This window comes from Dendrobates tinctorius, unplaced genomic scaffold, assembly GCF_039654945.1.
Source record: "Dendrobates tinctorius isolate UK_male_01 unplaced genomic scaffold, ASM3965494v1 ptg000075l, whole genome shotgun sequence".
In the NCBI taxonomy this organism is placed as follows: domain Eukaryota; kingdom Metazoa; phylum Chordata; class Amphibia; order Anura; family Dendrobatidae; genus Dendrobates; species Dendrobates tinctorius.
In genome coordinates this window covers 43,072,705-43,095,123 of record NW_027361743.1, presented here as the reverse complement: position 1 = coordinate 43,095,123, position 22,419 = coordinate 43,072,705, and the positions used below count along the sequence as shown (strand labels likewise).

Here is a 22,419-nt window from a genome sequence, read left to right as displayed (position 1 = left end):
AAGCCCCTCGAAAGCTGTAGCAAAGTTGTCCAAATCTGTAAATGCACAAGTATCATATGTGTATGGGGGGCTCCTGATCCTCCTCCAAATGATGATATTGGAGAAAATAAAGATTAGGCATGTTAAATTTCATCATGTCTGATGCTTTGTTTTCTGGTCAGAAAAGCTTCTGGCAGAGCCGTGTGCTGAGTAGGTCAAGAGGAATGGCTCTCGGCCAACAGCCTGTGAGACCTGTGAGAATAGCCATAATGTTACTGTAGCCATAAAATCAAGGCCCCCCCCCCATTTGGAAAAGGGCAAAAACTAAATTAATAGGTTGTTCTAAACACTTGGGCATTATCCTATGTCTTCCAATCCTCTCCAGAGGCGTCTAGGACTATTCGAGCAGCAGATCCAACTCTCGGATGAGAACATGACTGTTGACCCTAAATGTTTAACGTTCCCCTCGGCTGCTGATGTTAATGATAGATGCTGTTACCCTGTAATGAATGTGGGCTGTGCGTATTGACCCTGCCATGTAGATAGAAGAACATCATTATTATTATTATTAGCAATGCTTTTTTGATTTTATTATGGAAGCATGAAACTCACCTGTTCTCATGATTTTATTTCTTTTGAGTTGTTGGCTTTCTACTTACCTTAGTACTCTGCACATTTTCTTACTTGCATGCGTTTTCAGCGATTCCTCAGTTATTCTTTGCACACATGCACATTGCATAGTCTCTGCTCATTGCTCATATGTATTATGTTGTCATTGCTCACATGGATAACACAGGCAGCAGCACTCTGCACCACATCCGAGGACCGCCAGCACGCTAGTCCATGAAAGGGATTGGGCAATTCCTTCCTAACTTTCTAACGATCCAGTTTTACATTCGTTTTTTCTTTTCCTTGTTCTTTTTCTTTTCTTGCTAGCCTGTTGAGTGCTGTAGTACGGATCACGCTGTGGTATTGAAGCGAGCGACCCACAGTATTGATCGTATTACGCAGGGTTTACCTTAAACTGCTTATAATATTGAGAAAAACATTTTATGTTACTGCCACGCTGATGGACACATTTTCATTACTGGCTTATTTCGAGGATAGTGGACATTTTATGTGTTAATGTACATGGCATTATTCAGCACCTTTTTAGTTATAATATTGTTATAAATCAACATAAAAATATAATTAACCTGGTAAATACATTGCAATATATCTAGTATCGACCCTGGGCTACAACCTGTATTTTATTCCATTCACAATTCCTCTGATCGCTACTGGAAACTGTCAGCAAGCTTGCACCAGCTTAGCTGAACTCCTATAGTGCAATGGGAATAGCCATGTTCCCATGTAGAGTAAATGCTGTATTTTTTGGTCATTTAAAGGGAATCTATCACCAGGTGTTTGCCCTCCAATCTGAAAGCGGCATGACGTAGAGCCAGAGACCCTGATCCAGCTATATGTTACTTACTCGGCTGCTTGCTGTAGCTTTGATAAAATCACTGTTTTATCAGCAGGAGATTATCAGTAGAGGACTAGTAAACCTGCTGCCACGTAGTCCTCTACATTCATGAGCTATTTATAACTCCGCCCCTACCACTGATTGGTGACTTTCTGCACATGTACTTAAAAAGCAGCCATTCAGTGGGGTGGGCGGAGTTACACAGAGCTCAGCATTCAGAGAACTGCTAGGTCTGCAGCACATAAAACAGTGTACAGCAAGCAGCCCAGTAAGAGACACATCACTGGATTCAGGGTCTCTGTATCTACATTATACTATCTTGCTGCTCTCAGATGGGGTAGCAAAACCCTGGTGCCAGGTTCCCTTTAACCGTTCAAGCCAAGTGGATGTTATTACACTGCAGAGATGAGCGTTTATTTGTTTTGACACTGTGTATCCTCACTATGCAAAAAAGAAAAAAATGCAGCGTCTTACAGTTCCAGCATAGTGGATGGGATTTATAGAACCCTCCTGCCCGCTGTGATTTTTTTTTACACAGGGTAAATTGACATGCGGGTTTCAAATCTGCAGCATGTCAATTTCTCTTGCTGGTACGTTGTGTTTTATGTGTGAATTTTACCCACAGAATTGCATTAAATGCGAAAAAATCCGCAGATGAAACCGTTTTAGTGGGTTTCTGCTGTGGAAATGGACTTAAAATGGGTGTAATCCGCACATGTCTGTGTGAGTAAAGTTTTGTCGAAACAAAAAAACAGGAAGTATCGAAAATAAAGCAGCTTTATTTAACCCCTTTCTGTCATGTGACGTACTATCCCGTCCATGTGCCCTGGGACTTAATTCCCAGGGACGGGATAGTACGTCACAGCAATCAGCGGCGCCCACGTGGTGAGCACCGCTGATCGCGGCCGGGTGTCAGCTGATTATCACAGCTGACACCCGGCACACACGTTAACCCCTTGCACACCGCGATCAAACAAGATCGCGGTGTACCGGGGGTTAAAGGGAAGCATCGGCAGGGAGGGGGCTCCCTCCGTACTTCCCTGAGCCCCTCACATCCGAATCCAAGATGGCGACGGGGACCTTTGGGGGCCTGCAGGGAGCTGGCTTCCTCATGCCTGCAAAGCGCAGGCAAGGAGGAAGCCTGTGTAGTGCCTGTGACAGATCGCTGATCTGTCACAGTGATCTGTGATGTGACAGATCAGCGATCTGTCACAGGACAGTGATGTCCCCCCTGGGACATTGTAATAAAGTTTAAAAAAAGAAAAGTGTAAAAATAATTTTTTTTTAAAAAATCGCTAAATGTAGAAAAAAAAAAAATTCCCTAATAAATTCATTTTTTTTAAATAAAAAAAAACAATAAAAGTGCACATATTTGGTATCGCCGCGTCCGTAACGACCCACCCTATAAAACTGTCCCATTAGTTAACCCCTTTAGCGAACCCCTTAAAAAATAAAAATAAAAAACGAAGCAAAAAATAATTTATTATCATACCGCCGAACAAAAAGTGCAATAACGCGTGATCAAAAAGACACATATAAATATCCATGGTACCGCTGAAAACTTCATCTTGTCCCGCAAAAAACGAGCCACAATACAGCGTCATCAGCGAAAAAATAAAAAAGTTATAGCTCGCTGAATAAAGTGATGCAAAAATAATTATTTTTTATATAAAATTGTTTTCATTGCATAAAACCGACAAAACATAAAATAACGACCTAAATGAGGTATCGCTGTAACCGTACTGACCCGAAGAATAAAAGCGCTTTATCAATTTTACTGCAGGCAGAACGGTGTAAACGCACCACCCAAAAGAAATTCATGAAACACTGGTTTTTGTTCATTCTGCGTCCCAAAAATCAGAAGAAAAAGCGATCAAAAGATGTCACATGCCCGAAAATGGTACCAATAAAAACGTCAACTCGTCCCGCAAAAAATAAGACCTCACATGACTCAGTGAGTCAAAATATGGAAAAATTATAGCTCTCAATATGTGGTGGTGCAAAAACTATTTTTACAATAAAAAGCGTCTTTTAGCGTGCGACAGCTGCCAAAACTAAAAAACCGCCATAAATGGTAAATCAAACCCCCCGTTATCACCCCCTTAGTTAGGGAAAAATAATAAAATTAAAAGAAAATGTATTTATTTCCATTTTACCATTAGGGTTAGGGTTAGGGCTAGGTTTAGGGTTAGGGCTAGGGCTAGGGTTATGGCTAGGGTTAGCGCTAGGGTTAGGGCTAGGGTTAGGGCTAGGGCTGAGATTAGGGTTAGGGGTGTGTTGGAGTTAGGGTTGGAGTTATAATTGGGGGGTTTCCACTGTTTGGGCACATTAGGTGCTCTCCAAATGCAACATGGCGTCTAATCTCAATTCCAGCCAATTCTGCGTTGAAAAAGTCAAATGGTGCCCCTTCCCTTCCAAGCTCTGCCATGCGCCCAAACAGTGTTTTACCCCCACATATAGGGTATCAGCCTACTCAGGACAAATTGCAAAACAACTTTTGGGGTCCAATTTCTCCTGTTACCCTTAGGAAAATAAAAAATTGGGGGCAAAAATATCATTTTTGTGGAAAAAATGATTTTTTTATTTTCACGCCTGGGCGTTATAAACTTCTGTGAAGCACTTTGGGGTTCAAAGTGCTCACCACACATCTAGATAAGTTCCATGGGGGGACTAGTTTCCAAAATGGGGTCACTTGTGGGGAGCTTCAATAGTTTAGGTACATCAGGGGCTCTCCAAACGCACATGACACCCGCAGACCATTCCATCAAAGTCTGCATTCCAAAACCTCACTACTTCCCTTCCGAGCCCTGACGTGTGCCCATACAGTAGTTTTCTCACACATATGAGGTATCAGCGTACTCAGAACAAATTGGACAACAATTTTTGGGGTCCAATTTCTCCTGTTACCCTTGGGAAAATAAAAAAATTGGGGACTAAATGATCATGTTTGTGGAAAAAATACGATTTTTTTTATTTTCATGCCCGGGCATTATAAACTTATGTAAAACCCTTGGGGATTCAAAGTGCTCACCACACATCTAGATAAGTTCCTTAGGGGGTCTAGTTTCCAAAATGGGGTCATTTGTGGGTGTTTCCACTGTTTAGGTACATCAGGGGCTTTCCAAAAGCAACATGACTCCCGCAGACCATTCCATCAAAGTCTGCATTCCAAAACGTCACTACTTCCCTTCTGAGCCCTGACGTGTGCCCATACAGTAGTTTTCTCCCACATATGGGGTATCAGCATACTCAGGACAAATTGGACAACTTTTGGGGTCCAATTTCTCCTGGTCCTCTTGGGAAAATAAAAAAAATTGGCGACTAAAAGATCATGTTTGTGGAAAAAAATACGATTTTTTTATTTTTACGCCCGTGCGTTATAAACTTCTGTGAAGCACTGGGGGGTTCAAAGTGCTCACCACACATCTAGATAAGTTCCTTGGGGGGTCTAGTTTCCAAAATGGTGTCATTTGTTGGGGGTTTTCACTGTTTTGGTACATCAGGGGCTTTCCAAACGCGACATGGTGTCCGATCTCTATTCCAGCCAAAAACGTCAAATGGCTCAAATGGCGCTGCTTCCCTTCCAAGCTCTTCCATGCGCCCAAATAGTGGTTTACCCCCACATGTGGGGTATCAGCGTACTCAGGACAAATTGCACAATAACTTTTCGGGTCCTGTTACCCTTGGAAAAATAAGAATTGTGGGTGAAAAGATCATTTTTGTGGAAAAAATATAATTTTTTAATTGTACGGCTGTACGCTATAAACTTCTATGAAGCCCTTGGGGGTTCAAAGTTCTCACCACACATCTAGACAAGTTCCTTGGGGGGTCTAGTTTCCAAAATGGTGCCATTTGTTGGGGTTTCCACTCTTTTGGTACATCAGAGGTTTTCCAATCGCGACATGGTGTCCGATCTCAATTCCAGCCAAAAAAGTCAAATGGCGCTGCTTCCCTTCTGAGCTCTGCCATGCGCCCAAATAGTCGTTTACACCCACATATGGGGTATCAGCGTACTCAGGAAAAATTGCACAATAACTTTTAGGGTCCTGTTACCCTTGGGAAAATAAAAATTGGGGGTGAAAAGATCATTTTTGTGGAAAAAATATGATTTTTTAATTGTACCGCTGTACGTTATAAACTTCTGTGAAGCCCTTGTGGGTTCAAAGTTCTCACCACATATCTAGATAAGTTCCTTGGGGGGGTCTAGTTTCCAAAATAGGGTCACTTGTGGGAGGTTTCCACTGTTTAGGTACATCAGGGGCTCTCCAAACGCGACATGGCGTCCGATCTGAATTCCAGCCAATTTTGCATTGAAAAAGTCAAACAGCGCTCCTTCCCTTCTGAGCTCTGCCATGCGCCGAAACAGTGGTTCCCCCCACATATCAGGTATCAGCGTACTCAGGACAAACTGCACAATAACTTTTGCAGTCCAATTTCTCCTGTTACCCTTGGTAAAATAAAAAAAAATGACCCTGAAGTATTTTTTTTGTGAAAAAAAAGTTAAATGTTAATTTTTTTTAAATATTCAAAAAATTCCTGTGAAGCACCTGAAGGGTTAATAAACTTCTTGAATGTGGTTTTAAGCACCTTAAGGGGTGCAGTCTTTAGAATGGTGTCACTTTTGGGTATTTTCTATCATATAGACCCCTGAAAGTGGCTTCAAATGTGATGTGGTCCGTAAAAATAAAATGGTGTTGTAAAAATGAGAAATCGCTGGTCAACTTTTAACCCTTATAACTTCCTAACAAGAAAAAATTTTGGTTCCAAAATTGTGCTGATGTAAAGTAAATATGTGGGAAATGTTGCTTATTAAGTTTTTTGTGTGCCGTATCTCTGTGATTTAAGGGCATAAAAATTCAAACTTGGAAAATTGCGAAATTTTCGCAAAATTTCCATTTTTTTCACAAATAAACGCAAGTTATATGAATGAAATTTTACCACTAACATGAAGTACAATATGTCATGAGAAAACAATGTCAGAATCACCGGGATCCATGGAAGCGTTCCAGAGTTATTACCTCATAAAGGGACAGTGGTCAGAATTGTAAAAATTGGCCCGGTCATGAACGTGCAATTTAAGGCCAATTTTTACAATTTTGACCACTGTCACATTATGAGGTTATAACTCTGGAACGCTTCAACGTATCCCACTGATTCTAAGAATGTTTTTTCGTGACATATTGTATTTCACGTTAGTGGTAAAATTTCTTCGATATAACTTGCATTTATATATGAAAAAAATAGAAATTTGGCAAAAAATTTGAAAATTTAGCAATTTTTGAACTTTTAATTTTTGTACACTTAAATCAGAGATATGTCACACAAAATAGTTAATAAATAACATTTCCCACATGTCTACTTTACATCAGCACAATTTTGGAAACATAATTTTTTTTGTTAGGAAGTTATAAGGGTTAAAAGTTGACCAGTGATTTCTCATTTTTCCAACAAAATTTGCAAAACCATTTTTTTAGGGACCACATCACATCATTGAAGTGAGTTTGGGGGGTCAATATAACAAAAATACTCAAAAGTAGCAACATTCTAAAAACTGCACCCCAAGTTTATTAACTCTTCAGGTGCTTCATGAGAACTAAAGCAATGTGGAAGGAAAAAAATGAACATTTTTCTTTTTTCTCCAAAAATTTACTTTGGAACCAATTTTTTTTATTTTCACAAGGGTATCAGAAGAAAATGGACCACAAAATTTGTTGTGCAATTTCTTCTGAGTATGCAGATACCCCATATGTGGGGAAAAGCCACTGTTTGGATGCATGGCAGTGTTCAGAATGGAGCAAGCACCATTTGACTTTTTGAACACAATATTGGCTGGAATCAATGGTGGTGGTGCCATGTCACGTTTGGAGACCCCCTGATGTACCTAAACAGTGGACCCCCCCCCAATTCTAACTCCAACCCTAACCCCAACACACCCCTAACCCTAATCCCAACCCTAACCATAACCCTAACCAAAAACTTAACCCTAATCCCAACTCTAGCCATAATCCCAACCATAGCCCCAACCCTAACTTTAGCCCAACTCTAAGGGCCCCGTCACACATAGCGACTCACCAGCGATCCCGACAACTATATCAACTTGTCAGGATCGCTGGTGTATCGCTACATGATCGCTGGTGAGCTGCCAAACAGGCAGCTTCACTAGCGATCAGCAGCAGCGACGCCGAGCGGGCGGGCCGCTGTGTACGTTAGTTACCTGCGCGCTGATGCAGGGAGCTGGTAACTAAGGTACACATCGGGTTTCTAAGCAGCGCACGTCACTTAGAAACCCGGTGTGTACCTTGGTTACCAGCTCCCTGCATCAGCGCGCTGGTAACTAAGGTACACAGAGGGTTTCTAAGCACAGCGCACTGCTTAGAAACCCTGCGTTTACCTTAGTTACCAGTGCGCTGATCGCTGGTCTCCCGCCTGTCACACGCAGCGATGCGTGCTGACCAGCGGGGAGACTAGCGATCAAAAAAATGTCCAGGGCTTTCCAACAATGATCAGCGATACCGGCAGGGGGGCAGGTCGCTGATAGGTGTCACACACAGCGATCTCGCTGGTGAGATCGCTGTTGCGTCACAAAACTTGTGACTCAGCAGCAATCTCACTAGCGAGATCGCTATGTGTGACGGGGGCTTGAGGCTACGTGCACACGGTGCGGATTCTGCTGCGCATCCGCAGCAGATTTGGCCCTGCGGATCCGCAGCAGAACTGCAGGTGATGTACAGTACCATTCTAGCCTATGGAAAATTGAAACCGCTGTACAGACGGTGAGGATTTTTCCGTGCGGTTTTGCCTGCGGTTTCAAATCCGCAGAAAGAATTGGCATGTCATTCTTTTCTGCGGATTCTGCGGCGGTTTGCCATCTCCTCCATTGTGGAGGTGATAAACCGCAGGACAAAACCGCAGGGTAATCCGCAGGTAAACCGCAGGTCTTTTGACCTGCGGATTTACCTGCGGATTGTGCAAAATCCGAGGGGAAAAATCCGCGGGTGAATCTGCACGGTGTGCACATAGCCTAAGCCTAATGGAAAGGGTCTAGCACAGTGTTCAAAATGAACCAATAGGAAAAATTTCCTATTGTTGCCGGGTGCTGGTTGGCAGATCTCGGCGGGCGTACTGTGCCCTCCCGGAAAAAGACACCGACAGCCCGGGGGGGGTTGCAGGGACACCAGAGGTACCGGGGGATTGGGGGACCCTATTTCTCTCTCCTGTGATATGCAATCACATCAGAGGAGAGAGAAATTAAATGGAAAATCTGCCTTTTTTTTTCCGACTGCCGTTATACCATTAATAACGGCAATCGCAACACTGGGGTCGGCAAAAAACGACCCAAATCATGTTCTCTGGGGTAGCCGAGGCCCCAGAGAAATTCTGACTCTGGGAGGCTTTATACACTTATTTCTCAGCGCTGTTAAAAAAACAGAACTGAGGCATAAGTACTAGAGTTGAGCGACTTTGGTCGGATGAAACTGGTCCGACTAGGGCAAAAAAAGTCGGAGTTTCGTCCGAAACCCGACCCCAATGCAAATCAATGGGAAATAAAAGTCGGCATTGAGCGGATGACATTCATCCACTCAGTGCCGACTTTTATTCCCCATTGACTTGCATTGGGCTCGGGTTTCGGACGAAACTCCGACTTTTTTTTGCCCTAGTCGGACCAGTTTCGTCTGAACAAATTTTGTTTCATGAAACCCGATCCGACCAAAGTCACTCAACTCTAATAAGTACCCTTAACTGCTGCCGTTAAAAGGCGTACTGGCGGTCGTTAAGGGGTTAAAAGATCAAAAATCAAAAATAGACAAAAAATGCAGCATCAAAAATAGAATAAAAGCGCCCATTAAAAAAACGCAAGTAATTTATCTAATAGGTGAAAATTTGGAAAAAAAAAACAAAACAAAAACCTCAATAAATGCTCATTGTGGAAACTTAGCCTAAAAAGCTGCATCAAATCCGTACCAAATAACTTATCTAACAAAGCAAAAAAATAATCAAAAGACAAAGCAAAATCGCAGAGTGCAATTGCATATTTTGGTGCTGACTCCTCTGGAAAAACATAGTAAAAAAAATGGTACATTTACACTACATACTTGGGAACATGGCCTTTAATGTGCATTTATAAAATGAAAAACAAAACGGACCAGAACATTTTGGAAAAATTAATGAACTGTGAATAGGAGCAAGCGGATGTGACTCCAAGTGAATCATTACTAATTATTAGCCCATATACAGTGGGTACGGAAAGTATTCAGACCCCTTTAAGTTTTCACTCTTTGTTTCATTGCAGCCATTTGGTAAATTCAAAAAGTTCATTTTTTCTCATTAATGTACACGCTCCTCCCCATCTTGACTGAAAAAAAACAGAAATGTAGAAATTTTTGCAAATTTATTCAAAAAGAAAAACTGAAATATCACATGGTCATAAGTGTTCAGACGCTTTGCTCAGTATTGAGTAGAAGCACCTTTTGAGCTAGTACAGCCAGGAGTCTTCTTGGGAACGATGCAACAAGTTTTTCACACCTGGATTTGGGGATCCTCTGCCATTCTTCCTTGCAGATCCTCTCCAGTTCTGTCAGGTTGGATAGTGAGCGTTGGTGGACAGCCATTTTCAGGTCTCTCCAGAGATACTCAATTGGGTTTAGGTCAGCGATCTGGCTGGGCCAGTCAAGAATCGCCACAGAGTTGTTCTGAAGCCACTCCTTCGTTATTTTAGCTGTGTGCTTAGGGTCATTGTCTTGTTGGAAGGTGAACCTTCGGCCAAGTCTGAGGCCCAGAGCACCCTGGAAGAGGTTTTCATCCAGAATATCTCTGTACTTGGCCGCAATCATGTGTTCTTCAATTGCAACCAGTCATCCTGCACCTGCAGCTGAAAAACACCCCCATAGCATGGTGCTGCCACCACCATGTTTCACTGTTGGGATTGTATTGGGCAGGTGGTGAGCAGTGTCTGGTTTTCTCCACACATACCATTTAGAATTATCATCAAAAAGTTCTTTCTTCGTCTCATCAGACCAGAGAATCTTATTTCTCATAGCTTGGCAGTCCTTCATGTGTTTTTTTTCTTTTAGCAAACTTTCATATGATTGGCACTGAAGAGAGGCTTCTGTTGGGCCACTCTGCCATAAAGGCCCGACTGGTGGAAGGCTGCAGTGATAGTAAACTTTATGGAACTTTCCCCATCTCCCTACTGCATCTGTGGAGCTCAGCCACAGTGATCTTGGGGCTCTTCTTTACCTCTCTCACCAAGGCTCTTCTCCCACGATTGCTCAGTTTGGCTGGACGGCGAGGTCTAGGAAGACTTCTGGTGCTCCCAAACTTCCTCCATTTAAGGATTATGGAGGCCACTGTTCTCTTAGGAACCTTGAGTACTGCAGAAATTCTTTTGTAACCTTGGCCAGATGAGTGCCTTGCCACAATTCTGTCTCTGAGCTCCTTGGCCAGTTCCTTTGACCTCATGATTCTCATTTGGTCTGATATACACTGTGAGCTGTGAGGTCTTATATAGACAGGTGTGCACCTTTACAAATCAAGTCCTATCAGTTTAATTAAACACAGTTGGACTCCAATGAAGGAGTAGAACCAACTCAAGGAGGATCACAAGGAAATGGACAGCATGTGACTTAAATATGAGTGTCTGAGCAAAGGGTCTGAACACTTATGACCATGTGATATTTCAGTTTTTCTTTTCTAATAAATTTGCAAAAATTTCTACATTTCTGGGTTTTTTCATTCAAGATGGGGTGCAGAGTGTACAGTAATGAGAAAAAAATGAACTTTTTTGAATATTCCAAATGGCTGCTATGAAACAAAGAGCAAACAATTTAAAGGGGTCTGAATTCTTTATATACCCACTGTAAACACGCCAGCAAAAAATCATTTTCAGCAGCACATCGCCCCGTGTATACAGGAGAGCTGCTGCCGATGCTGGCTGAGAACATAATCCTCATATTAGCGATTCATCCTCTCTGAATACACCATTAGAGTTTCTCCCACAACAGATTAATCATTGAATTTCCAAACTATAGCAGAGGCTGTAACTGAAAATCAGTATAAGGCTACAATCACACATGTGATAATCCGATTGATTTTGGTAATGACACTGATCAGAGTTTGAGCCGAGTGTCAGTCTACTGTGATGACAGGTGAGGAGAAGACGGATAACTTAATTTGCCCATCTTCTCCATTGTCTGTGTTCAGGTAAATCGGACTTCACTTGGATGTCATCTGAGTGTAGTCTGATGTTTTCCACACACAGAAACTCACAGCATGCAGTGATTTTATTCTTATGCTGAATCAGCATGAGAAAAAAGAACGCTGATCAGCACTGACCTATAGAATAAAATTGGTCCTAGTGCTATCCGATAAAACATCGGATAGCACTAATCCAATGTTAGCGAGCCCTAAGGCCATGTCCACACATGCACTATTACATCAGTATTTGTAGCCCAAACCAGGAGAGAAACAATCAGAGGAAAAGTATAATAGAAACCCGTCCCCACTTCTGTATCTATCACCCACTCCTGGTTTTGGCTTACAGATACTGATGTGAAATACAGACCATTCACTATTAATGGGACCACCAGAGATAGCCGAGCACATCAGCACTCCCACATTGGCTGTTGTCACACTAATAGTAGTGCCACTTTACTGATGAAACAGCTGTTTTCTGAAAAATGAAGCGAGTGTGTAAGGAGCAGTTAAAAGCTGAGCCTCTGCGTGTGGACTTAGCTGTATGGTAGATGACTTCCAATTAGGACCATAATAAAATTCAGAGAGGAAGAGGACTGGTCTCTAGCACCACCTAATGGATGAAGCAATCCGAAAAATCAATAGTGACCCTTTAACGAGCCTTGAGGAGCATTGCATGGCCTTTAAGTCTCCTTACCCCGGCTTGGCCCTCCCCACAAGGAGAAACATTACCCCTTAGAACAGAAATTAGGGCCATGTGAACACATTTAACAAGCTTGTTCAGGTCAATAGTTATAGATACATTAAAATGGTCCCCAGGAAACTTCAAACAGTTACATTTGATCATAGTTGGTTATTAGTGTGCTTTCACGTTTTAATTCCATATTAGTATTTTAGGTAAAAATCCCTTCTATGCAGAGACCACATAGAGTAAAATGCCCAGTCTGCATAAATACTGGAAAAGTTCGGCAGTTCACCGTGCAGCAATGTGAATGGTGACCTTTAGGCTCATGTTCTGGGAATAAGCTATTTGTAGCAGATGTGCATCCGTCAGCCCCAATGTCAGACACAGTCGGTATCATTGTAACGAAAGTCACTGCTGGTAACAATTACAGCTTATGCTCCATTTACCAAGCACATTATAACTTAATACTGTACAGTCTACATTCATTATCAGACAATGCTGCTGGATTCGTGAAAGCCATAAATTGACACATTTCATTGAAGGCATCCTGCAGTTGTAAATCAGTCGTGAACCCCTTTACTACCATCGGGGTCAGCACAGAAAGGAACCTCAAAGACCTGTATTCATTATGTGAGCAGCAAGGAGGATAGTCATTGGTAAGAAGCAAATGAGAGTGAAAACAGGAATGTAAGGGAAATTATAGTCATTGTAATCATCCACTGAATGGCGTGGATTGCACAGGGTTTTGGCGATTGTCAGACACATAATTCAAGATCAAATTAATTTTTCTAAATGAGAAAGAAAATCACCGGAAGATTGAGATGGGTGACATGACGAGTTTAATCCACACCTAAAAGTTATAGAACCAAGACAATTAAAACATAAAAAAATAATTGTAAAAAATAATAGGCCTTTCCTCATGTTAATAAGGTAGTAATTCATATGCCTATTTGGAATTTTAAAAGGGTTGTCCCTTTACAGAAAATATTTACCTGCCGGATCAGTTTGTTGTAAAAAAGCAAACTGTGCTTTACTGGCTGTAGCACTGCTTTCTTGGCGCTGCTCCGCTGATTGTGTATAGGTTGCTGGGATGACGGCATGTCGATAGCGCTGCAGCCAATCACTGAGCTCAGCAGCTCTGTCGACGTACATGGCATTAGCTCAGTGATTAGCTACAGCACTGATGACATGACGTCACCATTGCTACCAAGCAGAGACGGGGTAGTCCAGAAACACAGTGCTGAATTTCTAAAAGGGGACAGACGCTTTATGGGCTCATTCACACTTGCAATGCAATCGGACTAGTGCAATCTGATAAAAGAATTGGATTGCACTCACCCCATTGTTTCTCTGTGGTGCAGCTCACATCTACCATTATTTTCTCATGCCGAATCGGCAAGCGAAAATAATCGCAGCATGCTGCGATTGCACCCAAGAATCGGATTGCACACACCCATATAAGTTTATGGATGCGTGTGAAAACATTACCCGAGTGCAGTACGATTCCCGCTGACGCCGGCAATGCAGAAGATCGAGTGGGAGTACAGAGCACTGACCCTCGGCTCCCACTCTCAGCAGAGCAGGAACCGAGTGAAATTAGCATATCACATCCGATGCTCTCGCACAAGAGAATCATAGTATGTGATCCAGTAATGGGACCCCGCCCTAAGGTTGTTTTACTTCTGAATTCTAAGACACCACACTACTTTTCTTCATAGTTTTGAATTTTAGCGCAGCATTTATACATTGATGTCACAATACAGAGAAATAAACACCGTGGTCTCACAATACAGAGATATTAAACACAGTGATGTCACAATACAGAGAAAATAAACACCGTGGTCTCACAATACAGAGATAATAAACACAGTGATGTCACAATACAGAGAAAATAAACACCGTGGTCTCACAATACAGAGATAATAAACACAGTGATGTCACAATACAGAGAAAATAAACACCGTGGTCTCACAATACAGAGATAATAAACACAGTGATGTCACAATACAGAGAAAATAAACACCGTGGTCTCACAATACAGAGAAAATAAACACAGTGATGTCACAATACAGAGAAAATAAACACCGTGGTCTCACAATACAGAGATATTAAACACAGTGATGTCACAATACAGAGAAAATAAACACCGTGGTCTCACAATACAGAGATATTAAACACAGTGATGTCACAATACAGAGAAAATAAACACCGTGGTCTCACAATACAGAGATAATAAACACAGTGATGTCACAATACAGAGATAATAAACACCGTGGTCTCACAATACAGAGAAAATAAACACAGTGATGTCACAATACAGAGAAAATAAACACAGTGATGTCACAATACAGAGATAATAAACAGTGATGTCACAATACAGAGAAAATAAACACAGTGATGTCACAATACAGAGATAATAAACACAGTGATGTCACAGTATAGGTATAATAAACTCATGTCACAACACAGAGAAAATAAACAAAGTAATGTCACAATACAGAAAAAATAAATAGTGATGTCACAATATAGAGATAATAAACACAGTAATGTCACAGTATAGGTATAATAAACACTGTGATGCCACAATACATAGATAATAAACAAAGTGATGTCACAATACGAGGGGCGATCCAAAAGTAATGATAATCAATAATAAACACAATGAATATAGTCAAAAAAATTTTTTATTTTTCTAAATAGTCTCCTAACAAGTCTATACATTTAGTCCATGTCTTTTCTAAACTTAGAATTCCCTTCGAAAAAAATTCTTGATCTTGACCCTCAAAAAACTCCCCAACAGCGGTTATCACGTCACTATTGTCGTCAAATTTCTTGCCCCGGAGGTGTTCCTTGAGCCAAGGAAAGAGAAAGAAGTCACTGGGGGCTAGATCTGGCAAATGGGGGGGTGTTCCACCAGTTCAAAGCCCGCTTCTTGAATGGTAGCCATGGCAACTGCAGCTTTGTGAGCCGATGCGTTATCTTGGTGAAACAGCACTCCAGCCCGCAGTTTGCCGCGTCTTTTCTCCTTGATAGCCTCCCGCAATCTTCTTATTTGTTCTGCGTAGTAGGAGCCTGTAATAGTGGCTCCCTTCTCCAAATAGTCCACCATAATAATTCCTTCAGCGTCCCAAAAAACGGACGCCATAACCTTCCCTGAATTTCTTCGGCGTCGGTTTGTCGGCTCGTTTCCATGTCATCGATTGTTGTTTAGTTTCAGGATCAAAGTGGTGGATCCAGGTCTCATCCATGGTCAAAAAACGTGACAAAAAATTCTCCTTGTCTGCTTGGAACTTTTTGAGATTTGCTATTGAAATGTCAACTCGTTTCTTCTTTTGCTCGTCGGTTAACATTTTTGGCACCCAACGCGCGGAGACCTTTCTCATATGCAATTCTTTTGCAAGGATTCTTTGAATACTGCCATATGAGATCCTTGTGACCTCAGCTACATGCCTGATAGTCACTCTTCGATCTGCCAACACAACTTCTTCAACTTTTTTCACGTTTTCTTTATTGAGGGACGTGGATGGGCGTCCTTCGCGATGTTCATCTTCCGTCGATGTTCTTCCCAGCTTAAATTCCTTGGCCCAGCATGCAACTGTGGAATATGGAGGAGAAGAGTCCCCCAATGTTTCCACCAAGTCGCTGTGTATGTCTTTGGTAGACATTTTTTTCAAGCAGAGGTATTTGATGACAGCTCTGAGCTCGTTTTTTTTCCATTTTGATGTTCACTCCTTGGCAGTTCATATTCAAATGAAGGTAGCTCCCGGGAATCGTGGCCTATTTAAGTGATTTTTTTTTCCTGGACTAGTGGGTACCTAAGAGAGAAGAAAACATTTTATTTTAATTTCTGTGTGCAATAGAAATAACCGATTATCATTACTTTTGGATCGCCCCTCGTACAATGATAATAACCACAGATATGTCATAGTACAGGGATAATAAACACAGTGATGTCACAGCACAGGGATAATCAACACAGTGATGTTACAATACAGAGATAATAAACACAATGATGTCACAGTACAGGGATAGCAGAGATGTCGCAGTAGAGGGATAATAAACACAGTGATGTCACATTACATGGATAATAAATACAGAGATGTCACAGTACAGGGATAATAAACACTGAGATGTCACAGTGCAGGGATAATAAACACAGTGATGTCACAATACAGGGATAATCAATGCAGTGATGCCACAGTACAGGGATAATCAACACAGATATGTCACAGTACAGGGATAATAACCACAGATATGTCACAGTACAGGGCAAATCAATACAGTGATGTCACAATACAGGGATAATCAACGCAGTGATGTCATAATACAGGGATAATAAACACAGATATATCACAGTACATGGATAATAAACACAGTGCTTTCACAGTACAGGGATGATCAACACAGTGATGTCACAATACAGAGATACTAAACAAAGTGATGTCACAATAAAGGGATAATAAACACAGATATGTCACAGTACAGAGATAATAAACACAATGATGTCACAGTACATGGATAATAAACACAGATCTATCACAGTACATGGATAATAAACACAGAGATGTCACAATACAGAGATAATAAACACAGAGATATCACAGTACAGGGATAGCAGAGATGTCACAGTACATGGATAATAAATACAGAGATGTCACAGTACATGGATAATAAACACAGATATATCACAGTACATGGATAATAAACACAGAGATGTCACAATACAGAGATAATAAACACAGAGATATCACAGTACAGGGATAATAAACACGGAGATGTCACAGTGCAGGGATAATAAACACAGTGATGTTGCAGCAAAAAGATAATAAACAGTGATGTCACAGTACAGGGATAATAAAGATAGTGATGTTGCAGCACAGAGATATTAAGACACTAATGTCACAGCACAGGAATAATAATGTCACAGTGCAGAGACAATAAAGACAGTGATGTCACAGTACAGTGATAATACATTCAGTAATGTCACAGCACATGGATAATTTACACAATGATGTCACAATACAGGGATAACTTACTGATACTACAGCATAGTAATTATACAGAAAGTGGTGTCACAGTGGGGGAATAATATTTCCATGAATTTATAACATAAGAATAACACATACAAATGGCACAATGTACTTGCTACCTCATAGCAAAGAAAACAAAACAAGTTATGTCGGCACAGGTCAGGAATAATGTAGTGATTTCACTGGAATAATATTAAAATGAAGTCACAGAGAAGAGATAATGCATGAGGTTCCATAGCAAAACTTGGAATATGTCCCCTTGGAACCCTCTCTTTAGTGGTTGGGACTCATAGTAGGTGCCATATCTGCTATCTTAGGCTAGTTTCACACTGGCGTTTCCTGGAGCTGCGGAGGGATGCGCACAGACACCGTGAAGCTCCGCCCACAGCCGCACTTCCTCCGGTCAGCTCCGCCTATGGGCGCATGACGCTGCATGCGACCTGCGTACCCTATCTTTAGCATTGGGTATGCGTTTGACGGTGCATGCGCCCTTTTGACGGTGCGCCGAGCGCACCAAAATGCAACACGGTGCGTTTGGCGCAGGTCGGCGCACCATCAAAAGGACGTATGCGCCGTCAAACGCATACCTGTGCACCCAATGCTAAAGATAGGGTATGCAGGTCGCATACAGCGTCATGCATTCATAGGCGGAGCTGACCGGAGGAGGTGCGGCCGTGGGCGGAGCTTCACGGTGGCCGTGCGCATCCCTCCGCAGCTCCAGGAAACACTAGTGTGAAAGTAGCCTTATAGATACACTTTTTCAAAAAAAAATAATTTAACCTTATTTAAAAAAAAAAATATATGACAGTAACTTTTTTGAGTCTCAATGGTTTCATCCAACTCTCCTTTGAGCATTGGCTTCCGATGTTACCACCATTTGTCATTTTGGACCATTTTGCTCCACTAGTCCGAGCTGTGCGCTTTCTGATGCCTAAGGCTATGTGTCCTGCGGTTTATCTGCGGATTAGCCTGCGGTTTTGCCCTGCGGTTTCACACCTCATAATGATAAGGTGTGAAACCGCAGCGGAAAGCGCACAAAGAATTGACATGCTGCAGATTGTAAGGGTATGTGCACACGCTGCAGATTCTGCTGCAGAGCCGCAGCGGTTTTAGCCCTGCGGGTCCGCAGCAGATTCCACTGCGTTGTACAGTACATTTATTTCCTATGGGAAAAAAAACCGCAGTGCACATGCTGCGGATTTTTCCACGCGGATTTGCTGCGGGTTACAATCCGCAGCATGTCAATTCTTTGTGCGGTTTCCGCTGCGGTTTCACATCTTATCATTTTGAGGTGTGAAACCGCAGGGCAAAACCGCAGGCTAATCCGCAGATAAACCGCAGGACTTTTGTCCTGCGGATTTTCCAACAAAATCCGCACAACCTAAAAACTACGTGGGCACATAGCCTTACCTGCAGCAAATCCGCGCGGAAAAATCTGCAGCATGTGCACTGCGGTTTTTTTCTCCATAGGAAATTAAGGTACTGTACAACGCAGCAGAATCTGCTGCGGACCCGCAGAGCCAAAACCGCTGCGTATCCGCAGCAGAATCCGCAGCGTGTGCACATACCCTAAGAGACTAGCCCATGCTGATAGACTGCAGCAGTGGCCGGTAACCTAGACTACAAGTAGTAAACTATAGACTTAAAAATCCCCCCATTCTTTAAATCGAAGAGGATTTTTATAAAAGACAAATCACAAAGTTGTTTTTTTACAAGCACTTTAAACTTTTAATAATTTATAATGTTGACAAAAATCTCTTAAAGACAACCTGTCTTATTATTGTTTCCTAAAACATCCACCTGAAGTGTCTAGAGACCGTGGACACGCGAGCACTGAAACTCAGCCCCACTGCCCGGATCCTCATGTGCCAAGCATGTCAATAGGGACCCTACAAGAGACTTCCATGCTGGGTGAGAAGGGAATCAAAATATTACCTGGAGGAGCCATGATAACAATATCTAGACATACGGACATATTGAAAAGACAATTGGCTCCAAAAATTAATCTTGGTGTTTACACCAAGATTCTAGCGCAAAACGCCTCTAAATGTAGTAGAATTTTTGCAGTATATGAACCTGACATTGCAATAGGCCAATGACACGATAGACCAGTAGGTGGCAGCATTAAACCATTGTCACATCATGAGGAAGGTTAGCGCTTGTGTATGATAGATCCAGACAAGACCACACGTTCATCAACCTATTCTAGATGCCAGCCTTCAAATGGTTAATTACAAGAATGTTCCCCCCCAGCTATACTATTTCCAAAAAACATCTTTGGACACATTAACTGGAATGCATCAGCATTTCTAAGCAATAGGAATTGTGACAAAATGAGTTTTTTTTCCTATGATGGAATCCTTAAAGGGGTTGTCAACTTTCTCTTTATTCCAGCAGACGTGTTGCGCACATGATGTTATGGCACTGACTAATATATAAGTATTACAGGTTATGCTCCTGTAAATTGTAGTATCGCCTTCTACAGACCTCATGTCTACAAAATGATGGAGGAGCATGTGACCAGACCAGTCCATGATCAGCCAGTGGCGGACACAGACAGGAGAGCTCTCTGTGTCTATGGCAGGACCTTCTTGCTGATTTGAAGGTGAAAGTGTGCCCCTTACCTCTTGGGCCCACTTGTGGCTACCCACGTTGCACTAATGATATGTCCACCCACTGACTCGGCCTCCTCCAGCAGAAACAAAAATGCACATGGTAAAGCTGTTTTTCAATCGGAGGAGGCTAATGGACAGGACTGGTCACGTCCTCCACTGTCGGCCATATTGAAAACAAGAGAACTGATCAGTCTGTGAGGAAGGCTGTACTGACAAGTACCGGAGGAGTACATGTCATACTTATAGATTAGTATGCACCAGAAAATCATGCCCCAAATACATCTGTTAGAATAAGGTGGACCACCCCTTTAATGTTGCGCAGTTACAAAACATGGGCATCCTGTTGCGTCCAGACCATCAGGATCATATGCAGTTAATTTCCTAAAGGACTAACTGCAAAGCTGAGGAACTAATGCTATCAATTGTTATTGTATTAGTAATGTAGTCATATTTGTAGCGCAAGTTTTATATTCAGAGAGCAGTTTATCTTATTCATCATGTAATTATAGCTGAAGAATTGTTATTATAGTAAGGCAATTATATTACTAGGTTATTTCTAATTATAGTACTAGAGTCGTTGCAATATTAGTAGTATAGTTACTTTGTTGGTTACTATATTAGTAGTGAAGTTGTTTTTATTGGTATTTTAGTCATTATATTAGTAATGTAATTATTTTATTAGTATAGTACTTCATTATATTAGTAGTTCAGTTATTTTATTAGTATAGCAGTTAATATTAGTAGTGTAGTTCTTCTGTTAGTGTAGTAGTAACTAAATTAGTAGTGCAGTTATTTTATTGGTATATTAGTCTATTAGTAGGGCATTTTATAAATACAGTAGTTACTATATTAGTAGTGGTTATTTAGTTATTATATTTGTAGTGTGATTATTTTTTTAGTATGGTAGTGTAGTATATAGTATAGTATAGAAACCAATGACAGAAACATAATGACTAATTAGTATACTGTAGTAGTTACTATATTAGTAGTGTTGTTCTTCTGTTAGTATACGGTAGTAGGTGTTATTATATTAGTAGTGTAGTTATTTTATTAGTTTCTATATTAGTAGTGTAGTTCTTCTGTTAGTATAGTAGGTGCTATATTAGTTGTGTAGTTATTTAATTAGTAGTGTAATTTTATTAGTATAGTAGTTACTATATCAGTAGTGTAGTTACTTTATTGGTATAGTAGCTACTATATTAGTAGTGTAGTTCTTCTGTTAGTATAGTAGTTGCTATATCAGTAGTGTAGTTATTTTATTAGTAGTGTAGTTATTTTATTAGTTGTGTAGTTATTTTATTAGTTTATTAGTTACTATATTAGTAGTGTAGTTCTTCTGATAGTATAGTAGGTGCTATATTAGTAGTGTAGTTATTTTATTAGTAGTGTAGTTATTTTATTAGTGTATTAGTTACTATATTAGTAGTGTAGTTCTTCTGTTAGTATGGTAGGTGCTATATTAGTAGTGTAGTTATTGTATTAGTATACTGTATTAGTTACTATATTAGTAGTGTAGTTCTTCTGTTAGTATAGAAGGTGCTATATTAGTAGTATATTTATTTTATTGGTAAATTAATTCTATAGTTCTTCTATTAGTGCATAATATATTAGTACGGTAGTTATTTTATTAGTTGTGTATTTATATATTAGTAGTATAGTTATATATTGGAAAATAATCTAACTGTAATTAAAAAGATCTAATATGTTCCATCCTAGTGCTACAACCACAGTAATGATCTATAGTACGGTAATACATACTCAAAAAACAAATTCCCAGATGTACATTTTGATGTCGGCAGTAAAGGAACACTTGAGAACAGATATTCTGTGTTATGCCTAGTGCAGGGCCTAAGGGGGGCAGTGCGTGTAACGTATGAAATAGAGCAGTCACGTACCGGCCCCCTCAGGCATTACATCAGAGATAACACAATGGATGAGTTTTCCTGTAGCGCTGCTTTATTAAGATTCAATACGTTGAAGATTGCGGAAGAGTAACACCTTTAGTAAGTAGGTCATTTTGTTTGGTATTATTACATTAAATGATCCATTGTTCAGTAGGGGTATGATGTTGTAGTGACCCCTCTGATCAATGGAGGGTATGGGGGGGGATAGATAATATGATGTATTACCGTATATTATACCAGGGTCATGTGGAAATACAATCTTTTTACCAAATTGATGATCCACTGAGTTGCCCCATTTCTTTCTGCTCAGCTGGACCACGGTTTTTCCATCAAGAGATCAGGGTCTTTGGACTACTACCAACAGCCAGGAATGTATTGGATAAGGTATGAGATGGTTCAGCGCCAACAGTCAGTGTTTCCATGGCGACGTGCTGGCAGTCTCCATTAACCAGTCCCTTCAGTGGATAAACATGCTTTTTTCAAGTTTTTGTTTTTTTTATACCCAGTCCATATGCCGCTTTATAAGTTATAATCTCAGTCTCTGTTGAGA

At 41.0% G+C, this 22,419-nt stretch overlaps 1 protein-coding gene across 4 annotated transcripts in view; it reads left to right on the top strand.

Annotated features, from left to right (window-relative positions):
* Positions 1 to 22,419, top strand: part of DCLK1 (doublecortin like kinase 1) — a 575,482-nt gene that overhangs the window by 527,600 nt on the left and 25,463 nt on the right. Inside the window, exon 17 of one of the 4 annotated variants that reach the window (XM_073583218.1) lies at positions 22,180 to 22,253. The exons of the other annotated variants lie outside the window; for them this stretch is intronic. Coding sequence (XP_073439319.1) covers positions 22,180 to 22,253 — 74 coding nt within the window. The remainder of the gene's footprint in view (positions 1 to 22,179; positions 22,254 to 22,419) is intronic. 4 annotated transcript variants of the gene reach the window in all.